The sequence below is a fragment of the Neovison vison genome, chromosome X (genome assembly GCF_020171115.1).
Source record: "Neovison vison isolate M4711 chromosome X, ASM_NN_V1, whole genome shotgun sequence".
Taxonomy (NCBI): domain Eukaryota; kingdom Metazoa; phylum Chordata; class Mammalia; order Carnivora; family Mustelidae; genus Neogale; species Neogale vison.
Window position 1 is genome coordinate 81,225,973 of NC_058105.1, and position 19,043 is coordinate 81,245,015.

General features: G+C 40.9%; 1 protein-coding gene across 7 annotated transcripts in view; it reads left to right on the forward strand.

Moving 5' to 3' along the window:
* The window catches only part of PHF8 (PHD finger protein 8), a 99,837-nt gene that overhangs the window by 8,989 nt on the left and 71,805 nt on the right, over positions 1–19,043 (forward strand). For all 7 annotated transcript variants that reach the window (XM_044234304.1, XM_044234306.1, XM_044234309.1 and 4 more), the window contains 2 exons: positions 16,797–16,882; positions 17,249–17,357. In XM_044234304.1, the coding sequence (XP_044090239.1) occupies positions 16,797–16,882; positions 17,249–17,357 (195 nt within the window). The remainder of the gene's footprint in view (positions 1–16,796; positions 16,883–17,248; positions 17,358–19,043) is intronic.

Genomic DNA, 19,043 nt, shown 5'->3' on the forward strand with positions numbered 1-19,043 from the left:
CATCCAGTGAATTTTCATTAAAGTTACTACAGCGTTTAGTTCTAAAAGTGCCATTGGTTCTTTTATCTTCTACTTTGCAGAAAGTCTCCATTTTTTTTTTGCTGACGTTTTCTATCTATTCATTTGTTTCTGGTATGTTTGTAATTGTTCATTGAAACATTTTTATGATTATTCCTTTAAAATCCTTGCCAGATAATTCCAACATCTATGTCCTCTCAGCGTTGAGATTATTGATTTCCTTTGCTTATTCAAGTTATTATTTTCCTTGTTCTTGATATAATGAGTGCTTATTTTCATGATATCCTGGATATTTTGGTTATTATTAGATTCTGGGTATTATTATATCTTCTGTTTTTGCAGGCCTCTTTAGACACGGCACTTTATTGGCAGGTGAAGGGGGTGTGACTTAGTTACTGACAGGTGAGAGTAGAAGTCTAGGTCTCTTGGTCTCTGTTGACACCCACTACTTCAGGTCCTGCTGCTCCAGTAAGGTTGCCTTCTTCTCTCCATCTAAGTTCACACATCCAGTAAGTGGCAGGGTGGTTTGAACGTAGGCAGTTTGGCTCCCAGCTCTGTATTTTTAACCTCTCTGCTGTAGTAACTCTGAATACTTTACAGAATGTCCTGATTGATTGTGGAGATTAAATGTGATTTTATATATATATTTATATTTCATAGCTCAGTTTTCTCCTCAGTTTCCTCTATGCAAGCTTCAAATTCACTTGTTTTCCCCTCACTCATCCCCTTAGCCTGCTCTTTTACTTTTTTACCACTTAAGAAACTTTTGGCACCATTTGTCCATCTTCCCCTCTAGAATGTCCACTCCATGAGGGAGGTGGCTGTTCTCAATCAATATTTATTGAATTTGTGCATTCACTCCTTTAACAAATACTGATTGGCTGTCTACCATGTACCAGGCTTTCTGGTGCACAGTGGGGATAAGTCATCTTAGTCTTGAGACCTGGTGCTGTGATAATTGGCCTCTTCACTAAGGAAGCAAATTAGCATTTAGGACACTTGGTCCCAGGTGATAATTATTGAGACAGTGCAGCCAGAAGTCTGATTTTCATCTGTCTTTCTTCCTGATGTGAGGAATTATCTAGCCCAATGAATGTTTGTTGAATTGAATTGAAGAATAAATAAAACAGGACTGGGAGATGAGTTAGGTAAAGATTTCTGGTGAACAAGATCAGTGCTGTCTACCAAATGTAGTAGGGGCAGATAGCAAGTAAATGAGCAGTTGCAAGTCCACGTGGTGAGTGCTGAAGTAGGGATAGTGTGTGTGGCATGCCATGGTGGCAGGGAAGGGGAAGAGCAGGAATGTCCTCGGCACAGAGAGCCATGTGTGGTGAGACCCAGACCAGAAAAAGCATGGCAGCTGACTTTTTAGAGTAGGACTGACTTCATGGGAATGTGACCAGTCACACAGAGCCTCATATTCATTAGGGGACCCCATCCTTGAGGTTTAATGTTTTGTGGTTATTGTCTTGAAATTCTTAATAACTTTACCTTTGAATTTGTGTTTTGTATGTGAAATCCAGTTAGACAATGCAGTGTGTCCTAGGGACTTCGAGCTTTCACTCACATGTGATCTTCCCTCCTACTGCCTCTCCACTCCCTAAACAGGTTCTCAATTGGCTGCCTGGGGTACCAGGTCTGAATGAAAGTGCAAGAGAGTCAGGGTTAGGTTCATACATCCTGTGCACTGAGCATAGGACGTGGCCTATACTTCCCCTTGAGTATTCTCATGCTAAGGGAGCATGACAATAAATAACAAAAAGCTCTATGACAAGTTGAGAGAGAGACCTAGAAGAAAGGAAGCTTTTTTCTTTTTTTTTTTCTGGTTTTCGTTTGCACCAGCCATCACAAATTATGTAGCTGACACTGTGTGTCAGAGGCCAGAGGTCAGGGTAGAGAGGCAAGGCCTTTTAGACTGTGGTAAGTTTAAACTTTACCTTAAAAAATTGGGAAGCCTGTGAGGGGTTTTGAGCAAGGGTTTTTATTTTATTTTACTTTATTTTATTTTTATTAACATATAACGTATTATTTGCTTTAGGAGTACAGGTCTGTGAATGATCAGTCTTACACAATTCATAGCACTCACCATAACACATATCCTCCCCAATGTCCATCACCCAGCCATCCTATCCCTCCCTCTCCCCGCAGCAACCCTCAGTTTGTTTTGTGAGATTAAGAGTCTCTTATGGTTTGTCTCCCTCCCTGGTCCCATCTTGTTTCCCTCCTTACCCCCAACGACCCCCCGCCCTGCTTCTCAAATTCCTCATATCAGAGAGATCATATGATAATTATCTTACTCTGATTGACTTATTTTGCATAATATCCTCTAGTTCCATTCCTGTCATTGCAAATGGCAAGATTTCATTTCTTTTGATGGCTGCATAGTATTCCCTTGTGTATATATGCCACATCTTCTTTATCCACTCACCTGTTGATGGACATCTAGGTTCTTTCCATAGTTTGGCTATTGTGGACATTGCTGAGCAAGGTTTTTTTTAAATTTTTTTTTAGGTTATTTATTTATTTATTTATTTATTTGACAGACCGATCACAAGTAGGCAGAGAGTCAGGCAGAGAGAGAGGAGGAAGCAGGCTCCCTGCTGAGCAGGTAGCCCGAAGTGGGGCTCTATCCCAGGATCCTGGGTTCATGACCTGAGCCGAAGGCAGAGGCTTTAAACCACTGAGCCACGCAGGCACCCCTGAACAAGGTTTTTTTAAACAATCACTTCGGCTATAGTGGGGAGAGCCAGTTGGGTGAGGACAGAGTAGAGGCCAGGAGCCCAGTTAGGAAGACAACAGTAATCCCAGTTAGAGGTAATAGGGGTCTGGATTAGAGCAAGGGCAGGAAGGGTGAGAATAGGGCTAAGGATATCTACAAGATAGCTACAAGATAGAAGGATAGGATGTGATGATAACTTGAATGGTAGTAGCAACACATACAGAACACTTAACTGTGCACTAGGTACTGTTGTAAACATCTTGTATGGATTAACTCATTTTTTTGATAACCTTATGAGGTATGTGCAGTTTTTATTTCCACTTTAGGGATGAGGAAACTGAGGCACAGAAAGGTAACATGCCCAAGATCCCACAGCTAATAAGCAACAGGGACAGCCGGGATAACTCAGGCAGTCTGAGGTTATGGTGGCAACTGCCAAGAGAGGGAGCAGGTTTAGAGTGCAGGCAGAAGGAGAGTTTTAATTTTGACATGTGAAATTTGAAATAGGTAAGGAGGCTATCCTGTAGAAGTACCAGGAGGCATTTTGTGGGAAGGGTCTGAAACTCAAAAGAAGGATCTGGCTCCCTGTTTTATGGGTGTAGAGGGCACATGGAGTCCTGGCAGTGAGATCAACAAGGGGAAGTGAGGGGAGAAGAATGCCTAGGCAAGAAGGCTGCAGAAACATCAACCTTTCAGGAGTGGGCAGAAGAAAAAGAGTGCAGTGGGAAACAGAAGCAGCAGCCAAAGACATAACTAAGATCACATCACATTCCTGCTCATAGTTGTTCCATGGATTTCACCTGGTTTTTCACTCAGGCAAAGCCAGTGTCCTTTATGATGTCCTACAAGACCCTACTGCATGAACCCATTACTTTTCTGACCTATCACGGTCCCCCACCCCCACTCTATTCCAGAACACTGTTCTCCTCTCCATTGCTTTAATAATCTAGGCACACTCCTGCTATAGGGCTTTTGTCCTTTCTGTTCTCTCTAATTGTGATGTTTTCCCTCATATCCATATGGCTTGCTCCTTTACTCTCCTCAGGTCTTTTTTTTTTTTTTTTTCCAATTTATTTATTTTCAGAAAAACAGTATTCATTATTTTTTCACCACACCCAGTGCTCCATGTAAGCTGTGCCCTCTATAATACCCACCACCTGGTACCCCAACCTCCCACCCCCCCACCACTTCAAACCCCTCAGATTGTTTTTCAGAGTCCATAGTCTCTCATGGTTCATCTCCTCTTCCAATTTACCCCAAAGCACATACCCTCCCCAATGTCCATAACCCTACCCCCCTTCTCCCAACCCCCCTCCCCCCAACAACCCACAGTTTGTTTCGTGAGATTAAGAGTCACTTATGGTTTGTCTCCCTCCCTATCCCATCTTGTTTCATGGATTCTTCTCCTACCCCCTTAAGCCCCCATGTTGCATCACCACTCCCTCATATTAGGGAGATCATATGATAGTTGTCTTTCTCCGCTTGACTTATTTCGCTAAGCATGATACGCTCTAGTTCCATCCATGTTGTCGCAAATGGCAAGATTTCGTTTCTTTTGATGGCTGCATAGTATTCCATTGTGTATATATACCACATCTTCTTGATCCATTCATCTGTTGATGGACATCTAGGTTCTTTCCACAGTTTGGCTATTGTGGACATTGCTGCTATAAACATTCGGGTGCACGTGCCCCTTTGGATCACTACATTTGTATCTTTAGGGTAAATTCCCAGTAGTGCAATTGCTGGGTCATAGGGCAGTTCTATTTTCAACATTTTGAGGAACCTCCATGCTGTTTTCCAGAGGGGTTGCACCAGCTTGCATTCCCACCAACAGTGTAGGAGGGTTCCCCTTTCTCCGCATCCTCGCCAGCATCTGTCATTTCCTGACTTGTTGATTTTAGCCATTCTGACTGGTGTGAGGTGATATCTCATTGTGGTTTTGATTTGTATTTCCCTGATGCCGAGTGATATGGAGCACTTTTTCATGTGTCTGTTGGCCATCTGGATGTCTTCTTTGCAGAAATGTCTGTTATGTCCTCTGCCCATTTCTTGATTGGATTATTTGTTCTTTGGGTGTTGAGTTTGTTAAGTTCTTTATAGATTTTGGACACTAGTCCTTTATCTGATATGTCATTTGCAAATATCTTCTCCCATTCTGTCAGTTGTCTTTTGGTTTTGTTAACTGTTTCCTTTGCTGTGCAAAAGCTTTTGATTTTGATGAAATCCCAAAAGTTCATTTTTGCCCTTGCTTCCCTTGCCTTTGGCGATGTTCCTAGGAAGATGTTGCTGCGGCTGAGGTCGAAGAGGTTGCTGCCTGTGTTCTCCTCAAGGATTTTGATGGATTCCTTTCTCACATTGAGGTCCTTAATCCATTTTGAATCTATTTTTGTGTGTGGTGTAAGGAAATGGTCCAATTTCATTTTTCTGCACGTGGCTGTCCAATTTTCCCAACACCATTTATTGAAGAGGCTGTCTTTTTTCCATTGGACATTCTTTCCTGCTTTGTCGAAGATTAGTTGACCATAGAGTTGAGGGTCTATTTCTGGGCTCTCTATTCTGTTCCATTGGTCTATGTGTCTGTTTTTGTGCCAGTACCATGCTGTCTTGATGATGACAGCTTTGTAATAAAGCTTGAAGTCTGGAATTGTGATGCCACCAACTTTGGCTTTCTTTTTCAATATCCCTTTGGCTATTCGAGGTCTTTTCTGGTTCCATATAAATTTTAAAATTATTTGTTCCATTTCTTTGAAAAAGATGGATGGTACTTTGATAGGAATTGCATTAAATGTGTAGATTGCTTTAGGTAGCATAGACATTTTCACAATATTTATTCTTCCAATCCAGGAGCATGGAACATTTTTCCATTTCTTTGTGTCTTCCTCAATTTCTTTCATGAGTACTTTATAGTTTTCTGAGTATAGATTCTTAGCCTCTTTGGTTAGGTTTATTCCTAGGTATCTTATGGTTTGGGGTGCAATTGTAAATGGGATTGACTCCTTAATTTCTCTTTCTTCTGTCTTGTTGTTGGTGTAGAGAAATGCAACTGATTTCTGTGCATTGATCTTATATCCTGACACTTTACTGAAATCCTGTATAAGTTCTAGCAGTTTTGGAGTGGAGTCTTTTGGGTTTTCCACATAGAGTATCATATCATCTGCGAAGAGTGATAATTTGACTTCTTCTTTGCTGATTTGGATGCCTTTAATTTCCTTTTGTTGTCTGATTGCTGAGGCTAGAACTTCTAGTACTATGTTGAATAGCAGTGGTGATAATGGACATCCCTGCCGTGTTCCTGACCTTAGTGGAAAAGCTTTCAGTTTTTCTCCATTGAGAATGATATTTGCGGTGGGTTTTTCATAGATGGCTTTGATGATATTGAGGTATGTGCCCTCTATCCCTACACTTTGAAGGGTTTTGATCAGGAAGGGATGCTGTACTTTGTCAAATGCTTTTTCAGCATCTATTGAGAGTATCATATGGTTCTTGTTCTTTCTTTTATTGATGTGTTGTATCACATTGACTGATTTGCGGATGTTGAACCAACCTTGCAGCCCTGGGATAAATCCCACTTGGTCGTGGTGAATAATCCTTTTAATGTACTGTTGAATCCTATTGGCTAGTACTTTGGTGAGAATTTTTGCATCTGTGTTCATCAAGGATATTGGTCTATAGCTCTCTTTTTTGATGGGATCCTTGTCTGGTTTTGGGATCAAGGTGATGCTGGCCTCATAAAATGAGTTTGGGACTTTTCCTTCCATTTTTATTTTTTGGAACAGTTTCAGGAGAATAGGAATTAGTTCTTCTTTAAATGTTTGGTAGAATTCCCCCGGGAAGCCATCTGGCCCTGGGCTTTTGTTTGTTTGGAGATTTTTAATGACTGTTTCAATCTCCTTACTGGTTATCGGTCTGTTCAGGCTTTCTATTTCTTCCTGGTTCAATTTTGGTAGTTTATATGTTTCTAGGAATGCATCCATTTCTTCCAGATTGTCAAATTTGTTGGCGTAGAGTTGCTCATAGTATGTTCTTATAATAGTTTGTATTTCTTTGGTGTTAGTTGTGATCTCTCCTCTTTCATTCATGATTTTATTTATTTGGGTCCTTTCTCTTTTCTTTTTGATAAGTCTGGCCAAGGGTTTATCAATTTTATTAATTCTTTCAAAGAACCAGCTCCTAGTTTGGTTGATTTGTTCTATTGTTTTTTTGGTTTCTATTTCATTGATTTCTGCTCTGATCTTTATGATTTCTCTTCTCCTGCTGGGCTTAGGGTTTCTTTCTTGTTCTTTCTCCAGCTCCTTTAGGTGTAGGGTTAGGTTGTGTACCTGAGACCTTTCTTGTTTCTTGAGAAAAGCTTGTACCGCTATATATTTTCCTCTCAGGACTGCCTTTGTTGTGTCCCACAGATTTTGAACCGTTGTATTTTCATTATCATTTGTTTCCATGATTTTTTTCAATTCTTCTTTAATTTCCCGGTTGACCCATTCATTCTTTAGAAGGATGCTGTTTAGTCTCCATGTATTTGTGTTCTTTCCAGACTTCCTCTTGTGGTTGAGTTCTAGCTTCAGAGCATTGTGGTCTGAAAATATGCAGGGAATGATCCCAATCTTTTGATACTGGTTGAGTCCTGATTTAGGACCGAGGATGTGATCTATTCTGGAGAATGTTCCATGTGCACTAGAGAAGAATGTGTATTCTGTTGCTTTGGGATGAAATGTTCTGAATATATCTGTGATGTCCATCTCATCCAGTGTATCATTTAAGGCCTTTATTTCCCTGTTGATCTTTTGCTTGGATGATCTGTCCATTTCAGTGAGGGGAGTGTTAAAGTCCCCTACTATTATTGTATTATTGTTGATGTGTTTCTTTGATTTTGTTATTAATTGGTTTATATAGTTGGCTGCTCCCACATTGGGGGCATAGATATTTAAAATTGTTAGATCTTCTTGTTGGACAGACCCTTTGAGTATGATATAGTGTCCTTCCTCATCTCTTATTATAGTCTTTGGCTTAAAATCTAAGTGATCTGATATAAGGATTGCCACTCCTGCTTTTTTCTGATGTCCATTAGCATGGTAAATTCTTTTCCACCCCCTCACTTTAAGTCTGGAGGTGTCTTCGGGTTTAAAATGGGTTTCTTGGAGGCAACATATAGATGGGTTTTGTTTTTTTATCCATTCTGATATCCTGTGTCTTTTGATTGGGGCATTTAGCCCATTAACATTCAGGGTAACTGTTGAGAGATATGATTTTAGTGCCATTGTATTGCCTGTAAGGTGACTGTTACTGTATATTGTCTCTGTTCCTTTCTGATCTACCACTTGTAGGCTCTCTCTTTGCTTAGAGGACCCCTTTCAGTATTTCCTGTAGAGCTGGTTTGGTGTTTGCAAATTCTTTCAGTTTTTGTTTGTCCTGGAAGCTTTTAATCTCTCCTTCTATTTTCAATGATAGCCTAGCTGGATATAGTATTCTTGGCTGCATGTTTTTCTCGTTTAGTGCTCTGAAAATGTCATGCCAGCTCTTTCTGGCCTGCCAGGTCTCTGTGGATAAGTCAGCTGCCAATCTAATACTTTTACCATTGTATGTTACAGACTTCTTTTCCCGGGCTGCTTTCAGGATTTTCTCTTTGTCACTAAGGCTTGTAAATTTTACTATTAGGTGATGGGGTGTGGGCCTATTCTTATTGATTTTGAGGGGCGTTCTCTGAACCTCCTGAATTTTGATGCTCGTTCCCTTTGCCATATTGGGGAAATTCTCCCCAATAATTCTCTCCAGTATACCTTCTGCTCCCCTCTCTCTTTCTTCTTCTTCTGGAATCCCAATTATTCTAATGTTGTTTTGTCTTATGGTGTCACTTAGCTCTCGAATTCTCTCCTCATGGTCCAGTAGCTGTTTGTCCCTCTTTTGCTCAGCTTCTTTATTCTCTGTCATTTGGTCTTCTATATCGCTAATTCTTTCTTCTGCCTCATTTATCCTAGCAGTGAGAGCCTCCATTTTTGATTGAACTTCATTAATAGCTTCTTTGATTTCAACTTGGTTGGATTTTAGTTCTTTTATTTCTCCAGAAAGGGCTTTTATATCTCTGGAGAGGGTTTCTCTAATATCTTCCATGCCTTTTTCAAGCCCGGCTATAACCTTGAGAACTGTCATTTTGAACTCTAGATCTGACATATTACCAATGTCTGTATTGATTAGGTCCCTAGCCTTTGGTATTGCCTCTTGTTCTTTTTTTTGTTGTGAATTTTTCCGCCTTGTCATTTTGTCCAGCTAAGAGTATATGAAGGAGCAAGTAAAATACTAAAAGGGTGGCAACAATCCCAGGAAAATATGCTTTAACCAAATCAGAAGAGATCCCAAATCGTGAGGGGGGATTTCTCCTCCCTCACGATGGGTGAGGGATCTCCTCTGATTGGGATCTCCCTTGATTGGGATCTCCCAATCTCTTCTGATTGGGATCTCTTCTGATTTGGGGATAAAAAGAGGTTCAAAAAGAAAGAAAGAAAGAAAAAAAATTAAAAAAGAATTAAAAAAAAGAGATTGAATTAAAAATTCAATCAAGAATTTAAAAAAGAATTAAGAAAAAAAAAGATTGAAGAGATTAGGATCTCTTCTGATTTGGGGATAAAAAGAGGTTCAAAAAGAAAGAAAGAAAAAAAAGAAAAAAAAAGAATTAAAAAAAAAGAAAATGAATGAAGAAAAGTATGAAAAAGAAAAAAATATATATATATTAGATAATCTAGTTAAAAATCGTTAAAAAAGAAAAGGGTAAAAGTTATAAAAATTTTTAGCAGAAGAAGTGAAAAAAAAAATGAAAAAGAAAAAAATTAAATTAACTGCAAGACTAAAAAATCACAGGCAGAAAGCCATGAGTTCCGTGGTTTGTTTTCTCCTCCTCTGGAGTTCTGCTGCTCTCTCCTTGGTATTGAAACTGCACTCCTTGGTAGGTGAACTTGGTCTTGCCTGGATTTCTTGTTGATCTTCTGGGGGAGGGGCCTGTTGTAGTGATTCTCAAGTGTCTTTGCCCCAGGCGGAATCACACCGCCCTTACCAGGGGCCGGGCTGAGTGATCTGCTCGGCTTTGCTTTCAGGAGCTTTTGTTCCCTGAGCGCTTTCCGTAGAGTTCCGGAGGACGGGAACACAAATGGCGGCCTCCTGGTCTCCGGCCCGGAGGAGCCGAGACCCCGGGGCCCCGCTCCCCTGTGCGCCCTCAGCGAACAGCTCCTAGTAACTCGTGTCTGCCTAACCTCCGGCCGCGCTCCGAGCTCACCGAGCCTGCGGCCGGTTCAAGGCAACTCCGAGCTGCGAGCTTACTGTCGGCTCTGTCTCTGCAGCCGGCTTTCCCGTTCCAATATCCGCAAGCTCTGCGACACTCAGACACCCCCGATCCTTCTGTGACCCCACGGGACCTGAGGTCACGCCGACCCCGTGTGGGCTTCGCCCCGGTTTAGCCTCCGGAGCGATGTCCCTCAGCGGAGCAGACTTTTAAAAGTCCTGATTTTGTGCTCCGCTGCTCCGCCGCTTGCCGGGAGCCGGCCCCTCCCCCTGCGGTCTATCTTCCCGTCGCTTTGGATTCACTTCTCCGCCAGTCCTACCTTTCAGAAAGTGGTTGTTTTTCTGTTTCTAGAATTGCTGTTCTTCTTCTCTTTGATCTGCCGATGGATTTGCAGGTGTTTGCAATCTTTAGATAAGCTCTCTAGCTGATCTCCTGCTAGCTGAGGTAGTCTCAGCCTGCTACTTCTCCGCCATCTTGACTCCTCCCCTCCTCTCCTCAGGTCTTTAATCAAAGGTCATCTTCTGGGGTACCTGGGTGGCTTAGTGGGGTAAGCATCTGCTTTCAACTCAGGTCATGATCCTGGGGTCCTGGGATCTAGCCCCACATTGGACTTCTTTGTTGGTGGGGAGCTTGTTTCTCTTTCTCCCTCTACCTGCCGCTCCCCAGGCTTGTGCACTCTCTCTCTCTCTGTCAAATAAATAAATAAAATCTTTTTAAAAAGTAATTTTGTCAGTGAGTTGCTACATAAAATTTTAGTATCTACCGGCTTTCTTATGTAAATTTCAGCACCGTTGCCATCTTCCCCCCCAATGTATGTGTGTGTGTGTGTGTGTGTGTGCACATGTGTGCCTGTGTTTGTGTCTCTGTCTGTGTGTAGTTATATACACATGCATATATATATTCCTCTTCCTGCTGGATTCTTCTGCTTGGCTCTTCTCACTGTGATACAATGTATTTTACTGATTACATTGATTTATTTTGTTTCTTGTTTGCTCTGTAGAATGTGAGCTCCATGAAGGCAGGGATTTTTGTATGCTTTGTTCTGTCTTTGTCTCCCCTGCACTTGGACCAGGGCGTGGCAGATGCTCATCAGCTATTAACTGAAGAACTGGACATCAGGCAAAGGGGTTGTTCTGGAAGTCAAAGGTAGAGAGCTTGTCAAGTTGAGAGAGCACAGGGTCAGCACTGTGTGATAATCCCACTAAGAGATCAAGTGAGATAAAGGAGAGAAGTGCTTATTGCTTGTATCACTGAGAAGGTCAGAATATTGATGAGCTCTGTTTTAAAGAAGGTGGGGACTAAAATCAGACCATAGCAGTGGGTGAGAAAGTATACACAGCAACTCTGGAACACCTCTTACAGGTTTTTGGCTCTGGTTAAACGTCTCTGGACAATACCAGGTGGCAAGAAGTCGGTGGACTTTTCACTGTATACAGTTTTTTACCTTTTGAGTTTTGTACAATGTGTAAGTGACAACTTATCCAAACAAGTCATTATGAACCTGCACAGGTTTAAACAAAGAAGATATTTGGCTGTGAAGTGGCAGAGGGGCAGACAGGAGGGAGTGCCTTCTCTTTTTCATCTGTAAAGATCCAGGTGGGCTTGTTGAAATGCTGTTGTGAAGGAGAAGGAAGAAAGGAAGGCAGGAGAGGTTGAAGATACTGAAGAAAGAGTTGATTGATTGAGAAGATCAAAAAGATGTAAACCAGGTGGAAAAGCTGACTTTAGAAAGGAGGAAGGATAGTCCTTTCTAGGGAAGGATGGGTGCAGAAGGAGGTGGTTTCAGTGTGGGAAGTTGAGGTGGATCTCTTCCTATTATTTCATTTTGTCTAAGAAACAGGCAGTGTCATTTTCTGAGAGAGAAGAGGGAGGTAGTGGAATCAAGGATTTGAAAGTCACTGTGGATAACGGGAGAGAGACCGAAGCAGGCAAGTACAGGAGCATTGTGAGGAAGCATGACCCGACAGACTACATTTTATTTATTTATTTATTTATTTATTAAACATTTTATTTATTTATTTGACAGAGAGAGATCACAAGTAGGCAGAGAGGCAGGCAGAGAGAGAGGAGGAAGCAGGCTCCCTGCTGAGCAGAGAGCCCTATGTGGGACTCGATCCCAGGACCCTGAGATCATGACCTGAGCCGAGTGCAAATGCCTTAACCCACTCAGCCACCCAGGCGCCCCCAGACTACATTTTAGAGGAGTTTAAAGTTCACAGTCAAATGGAGAGGAAGGTACAGAGATTTTTCATATTCCTATTGCCTGCACATTCATAGCCTCTTCACTGTCAACATTCCTCACCCGAATGGTGCATTTACCATCAACAGACCTACAGTGACACATGATTATCACCCAAACTCATTGTTTGCATCTTGGCAGCATACATTCTGAGTTTGGGCAAATGTATAATGATATGTACCTACCATTATAGCATTTTCATATCATACAGAATAGTTTCAATGCCCTAAAAAAAGTTCTCTGTGCTCTGCCTATTCATCTTTCTCTCCCCTCCTAACCTCTGGCAATCACTGACATTTTTACTGTCCCCGTGGTTTTGCCTTTTCCAGAATATCCGTTAGTTGGAATCATAAAATGTGTAGACTCTTCAGATTGGCTTCTTTCACTTAGTAATATGCATTTGAGTTTCCTCCATGCCTTTTCATGGCTTGATAACTCATTTATTTTTAGTGCTGAATAAATATTTCATTGTTTGGATATACCACAGTTTATCCATTTACCTACATCTTAGTTGTTTCCAAATTTTGGCAATTATGAATAAAGCCTCTATAAACATCCATATTTAGGATTTTTTGTGGACATAGTTTTCAGTTCCTCTGAGTAAATGCCAAGGAGTGTGATTGATGGATTGTATGTTAAGAGTATGTTCAGTTTCGTAAGAAACTGCCAAATTGTCTTCCAAAATGGCTGTACCACTTTTGCATTCCCACCAGCAGCGAGTGAGAGTTCCTTTTACTCTGCCTCCTCAGCATTTGGTGTTGTCAGTGTTTTGAATTTGGGCTATTCTGATATCTCATTATTTTAATTTGCAATTTTCTAATGACATATGATACGGAGCACCTTTTCATATGCTTATTTCCCATCTGCATATCTTCTTTGGTGAGGTTTCTAGAGAGATCTTTTGGTGCATTTTTTAATTGGGTTTGTTTTATTGATTTTTAAGAGTTCTTTGTATATTTTGAATAACATCCTTTATCAGATAAGTCTCATGCAGCTATTTACTCCCAGTGTTTGGCTTGTCTTTTCCTTCTCTTGACAGTATCTTTCAAAGATCAGGTTTTTAATTTTAATGAAGTCTATTTTATCATTTCCTTCTTTTATGGATCATGCCTTCGGTGTTACATCTAAAATGTCAGTATTGCCATACCCGAGCTCATCTAGATATTTAGCCAATGTTATCCTCTAGGAGTGCTATAGTTTTGCATTTTACATTTAGATTTGTGATCCATTTTCAGTTCATTTTTGTATGTACAAAGTCTGTGTCTAGATTCATTTGTGTGTGGATATTCAGTTGTTCTAGTACCATTTGTTTGAAAGACCATCTTTTTGTCCCATTTGCTCTTTTGTCAAAGTTTAGTTAACTATATTTATGTGGATCTACTTCTGGGATCTCTATTCTGTTCTATTGATCTGTTTTTCTATCTTTCATTAGTACCACACTGTCTTGATTACTGTAGCTTTACTTTCTTTTCAGATCTTTTTTGTTTTTTTTTTTAAATTATTTTTATTAACATACAATGTGTTATTTGCCCCAGGGGTACAGGTCTGTGAATCATCAGGCTTACACATTTCATAGTGCTCACCAAAGCACATGCCCTCCCCAATGTCCATAGCCCAGCCACCCTTTTTTTGTTTTTTAAAGATTTTATTTATTTGAGGGAGAGAGAAAGAGTGTGTGCATGAGCAGAGGGAGGGGCAGAGGGAGAGGGAGAAGCAGACTCCCCACTGAGTAGGGAACCCAACATGGGGTTTGATCCCAGGACCCTGGGATCATGACCTGAGCTGAAGGCAGCTGCTTAACTGACTGAGCCATCTAGGTGCCCCTGATTACAGTAGTTTTACAGTAAGTCTTGGAAGTTAGGTAGTGTCAGTCTTCCAACTCTGTAGTTTTCATTCGATATTGTGTTGGCTATTCTGTGACTCAAATATTTTGGATAGTGTGAATTTTTTTGTGGCATCTGTCCAGTGGGTGATTTTTCTCCAGCCATGTCCAATGGTCCAGTGTTACATGGTTGAATTGAGTCAGGGTTGGGATTTGCATGTGGGGTGATGGAAAGGCAGTGGAGCAAGGGAGGATATCTGTACGACAGTGGCTGAAGTGAGGAATGCTAGAATCTGAGGTAGACTGGGGAAGAAGGGTAAAGTTAAGAATAGGTGAAAAGTAGGATCAAGGGATTTTTGAGGGCAGAGAACAGGTATAATGAATGAGAGCTGGATGATTACATTTGTGGTCACATTGTGTGATAATGTGAATTTCATATTCCAGATGTGGAGCAATTGCAAGTTTTGACAAGTGATGACCATGAGAATAAATAGCTAAAAGGGGAGTCGGCAGAGTAGCCTCTGAAGATGAGAAGGTCAAAGAACTAAGGAGCCAGGATGTTGGGTCTCTGCATCAATACTGACGTCTTGTGGGATGTTGGCAGGACATGGGATGGAGAGAAATCTGCGAGCCGGTTCTTTAATGAGTGAAAGGGTTATGTTGGGGAGTTGAGTAGCTGGCAGTGAAGAGGAGTGGGAAGAGGCATGGCTAGATGATATGAAGCTCAAAGTAGTAAGAGATCTTATACAGGAGTAGAGGAGAGATGATCTCAAAGTCTCACTGGAAAGTGAGGGGAATATCTACTCCCCAGCGCAGCCCCGAGTTAAAGGGTCTGGTAGAAGGCACAGCTTCTGCCTGACAGGGCTCTAGCACAGTGCTTCTTAGACTTTCTGTGTCTAAAAGCCAGGTTGGTTGGTTGGTTTAACTTTCCAATCCATAATGGACCTGTCATTTGGCAAAATCAAAAATGAAATACTAGAAAAAATAGTTGAACAAAAAAAGCTATACAAGCCCCGATTTTTTTTTATTGTTAGATTCAACAGTAGACATAAAATTACTCAGCTAAATTGCCATGTAAGTTTTTTGATTGCTTACTCTGACTTTTTGTAATTACCACAGAGTTGTGGGAAACAGCTGTCAACCAAAACTGTGGTCTGTAGTCTGTGGACCAAGCTGACTGGCATTCGTGTAGGGAAAATGGCTTTCTTCTAGGAGACACTGCTATCAGTTAAGCCAGGAAGGTGAAGAAGGGGTTTGTTGAAGGGGATGTGAATTAGAGAGGTCTGCTTACCAAGGAATGGGGTTGCTGGGGGTACAAGAGAAAAGTTAGGAATGTCAATGACCAGTGGATGTTTGATGGGATGAGAGTTCAGGAAGGAGGAACGAGTGGAGCAGTTCCTTCTTGAGCAGTGTCCCAGGCTAATGGGTGTGAGACTGAAAACAAGTCCAAGGAAGTGAGTTAATGCTACAAGGTCTGGGGAATATATTTAAAGAAAGTTTAGGCAGGTGAAGGGTGACATGTGCTTCTCTGTGCTCATGGTCTAAGTACTATATATATGTTCCTTGAGTCCTTAAAAAAAATTCTACCTAGTTGATGGTGATATCCCCAATTTATATTGATATGCAGCAGGTTTTACGGGCATAGGATTAGCAGTTGGAATGGTTGTGGGGTCCTGATCCCAGGAAGTCAGTTTGCGAACATGATCTTGGACAAAACAGTTACAGAGTTCTGCCCTATTTTTATGCTGACCAAGTAATTCAGGAGTTTGATCTTAGCCAGAAGTTATTAGGAGGGCTGCTGGTGACTTCTTTGGTGAAGAAGGGTTTAATTTTGTAAGATTTCCACCTCACATACATGCAAACTTAAATTTTTGAAATGAAATAAATCTTTTTTAGATGTTACAGTATGAAATTAGTAATACATATTCATTGTAGAGAATTAGAAAATACAAATAAGGAGGAAAAAAACGATTACCTGTGATCCTTCGCTCAGCACTGTCGATTATAAAATACTCTTTTTCAGTCATTTTTATTTAGTCAAGTAAAATAGCTTAATAAAGTTTAAATTTTTGACTACATGTTGAAGTAAGAATATTTTAGATGTATTGGTTAAAATAAATATTACTAAAATTAATTTTAATGCAGCTATTGGGTCACGTTATATTTGTATTGGACAACATGTCCTAGAATCTCTTCTAGCTTTGATCATTCTGAGTCTTTTTTAAAAAAATATTTATTTATTTTAGAGAGAGAGAGAGTGTGTGTGAGAGGGGGGAGGGGCAAATGGAGAGGGAGAGAACCTAAAGCAGACTCCCTGCTGAGCACAGAGCCGGATGCAGGGCTCATCTCAGACCCCAGAGATCATGACCTGGGCTGAAATCAGGAGTCGGATGCTTAATTGACTGAGCCACCTAGGTACCCCTTGACCATTTTGAGTCTTGATGAAGCTTTGCTGTCTATATTTTTAGCTCTGTCATAATTGTTTTAGACCAGTGTGGTTCAGTATAACTTTTTGTATTGATGAATATGTTTGATAATCTGCCCAATATGGTAACTTGAGCCACATGTGGCTACTGAGCTTTTGAAATGTAGCTAGTATGATAAGGTTGTTCCTCCCTGTTTTGAATTAATTTAAATGTAAATAGCATGTGTACTGGACAGCACAGTTCTATGCTTTATGAGAAATAAAATTTCCTTATAAACCCTGACTGATTTTTCTCTTTTCTAGTTGTGTTGGTGTTGAAGAGGAAAAGGCTGCTGACATTGACCTCTACCACTGCCCCAACTGTGAAGTCTTACATGGGCCCTCCATTAGTAAGTAGATCTTGGGGTTTCCAAGAGAAGATGGTCCAGAGGTGAGACAAAGCAAAAGAAGCTTGGAAGGGAGATTGCCTTTGCCTGAATACTTGGGAAATAGCAAAAGCCTGTTTGGGCCCCTCAGGCTAGTAGCTGCCCCACTGAGAGGGCAGAAGTGCAGAGCTTTATCTCCCTAGGGACTTCCTCAGAGAAAGCACCAGCTTCACCAGGAGCTTTCCCTGAGTTTGTGAGGGCCTCCTTGACTCCAGGTGTTCCAAGAAGTTGTTAGATTGGAAGAGAAGCAGGATCTAATGAATCCTTTGCTCCTGGAACCATAGTGCATGGCCATTCTGACTCACAGTCTCATGTCTTTTTCTGGCTTAGTGAAAAAACGCCGTGTATCTTCCAAAGGGCATGATACACAGAAGGGGAAGCCAGTGAAGACTGGAAGCCCTACGTTCATTCGAGAGCTCCGGAGTAGGACCTTTGACAGGTGAGGATTGGTGAATGCCAGGGCTCTGGGAGGCTAGGATCCATCTCTTCCCAACTTTCCCATTGGCTGTCCTGTTAGGTGCCTCCCTCATTTGGGAATGTCTTTAGGGTTCTGTGTGTTCCCTTTGGGGATGGATCTTCTGTTTTAGTCATTTTTTAAAAGATTTTGTTTATTTATTTGAAAGAGATAGGAGAGAGCACAAACAGGGGGACCAGCAGAGGGAGAGGGAGAAGCTGGCTTCCTGCTGAGCAGGCAGCCTGACATGGGGCTCCATACCAGGACTCTGGGATCATGACCTGAGCCAAAGGCAGAGCTTAACCAACTGAGCCACCCAGGCACCCCTGTTTTAGTCATTTTCTAAGAAACATTCTTAGAGTTTCATTTAACATGCAGAATATGTTAACATCTGCTCGTAAAAACCTTTGGTAGATTGGGAATCAGTTTTTACCTTTCAGGAGAGGATATTCACATGCACCCAAGGAATGCTTCAACTAGGAGTCTAAAAATCAGAAAGTTTAATTCTCTCATTGTAGAGAAAAGGAAACTTTTTAAAAATTAAAAAATGTTTGAGTGGTCATGCATTTCTTTTAAATCAAAAAAATATTTTTCCCCTTTTAATCTGTTTTGTTTTTAATTTTAAAAAATTTTTATTTCAAAATTAAACTCTGTGCCCGACATGAAGATCGAACTCATGACCCAGAGATCAAGAGTGTCATGTTCTACTAACTGAGCCAGCCAGGTGGCTTTTTTTCCCTTTAAAAAATATTAATGGGCTTATTAAAAATAAATTACTTGAATAGAAGTAATGAGTTAGAAAAAGTAATGAATAAAGCGCTGTCTTTTGCTTGGTTTTTAATTTGCACAACCATTTTCAGCTTTCCTGTAATTGAAATGTTATTTAGGATTATGTGTTCCTTCAACTTAATATTCTTTGATTTGTTTGTTCAGAGGCAGTGAGTCTCCTTTCTCCTCCCTTAGATCTTCTCCAGTCAACCAGTGTCTTGTGCATTCATTAAGAAATAGTTTTTTTTAATATAAATGTGTGTGTGTGTCTTGCTTCTCTGAAAAAGCATTAATACACTCTGTATTCTGCTTCTTGCTTTTTTTAAAACCAAAATTACATATCTTGGCGATTAATCCATAATAGCATATGCAGATGTTTTTCATTCTTTTTCATGAACATTTAGTATTCTGTTGTATGGTTATATAATTTTTTTTAAAGATTTTATTTATTTATTGGGGGGGGAGAGCAAGCACAGGCAGACAGAATGGCAGGCAGATGCAGAGGGAGAAGCAGGCTCCCTGCTGAGCAAGGAGCCCCATGTGGCACTCGATCCCAGGACGCTGGGATCATGACCTGAGCCGAAGGCAGCTGCTTAACCAACTGAGCCACCCAGGCGCCCCCATTTATAAACATTTTTAAGGCACATATTCTTTGGTCTAGCAATTTCATCCTATCTCTACTCCCCCACCCCCAGCAACCCTCAGTTTGTTTCATGAGATTTAGAGTCCCTTATGGTTTATCTCCCTCCTGATCCCATCTTGTTTCATTTTTCCCTTCCCTACCCCCTACAACCCCCCACCATGCCTCTCAAATTCCTTATATCAGAGAGATCATATGATAATTGTCTTTCTTGGATTGACTTATTTTGCTCAATATACTACCCTCTAGTTCCATCCATGTCA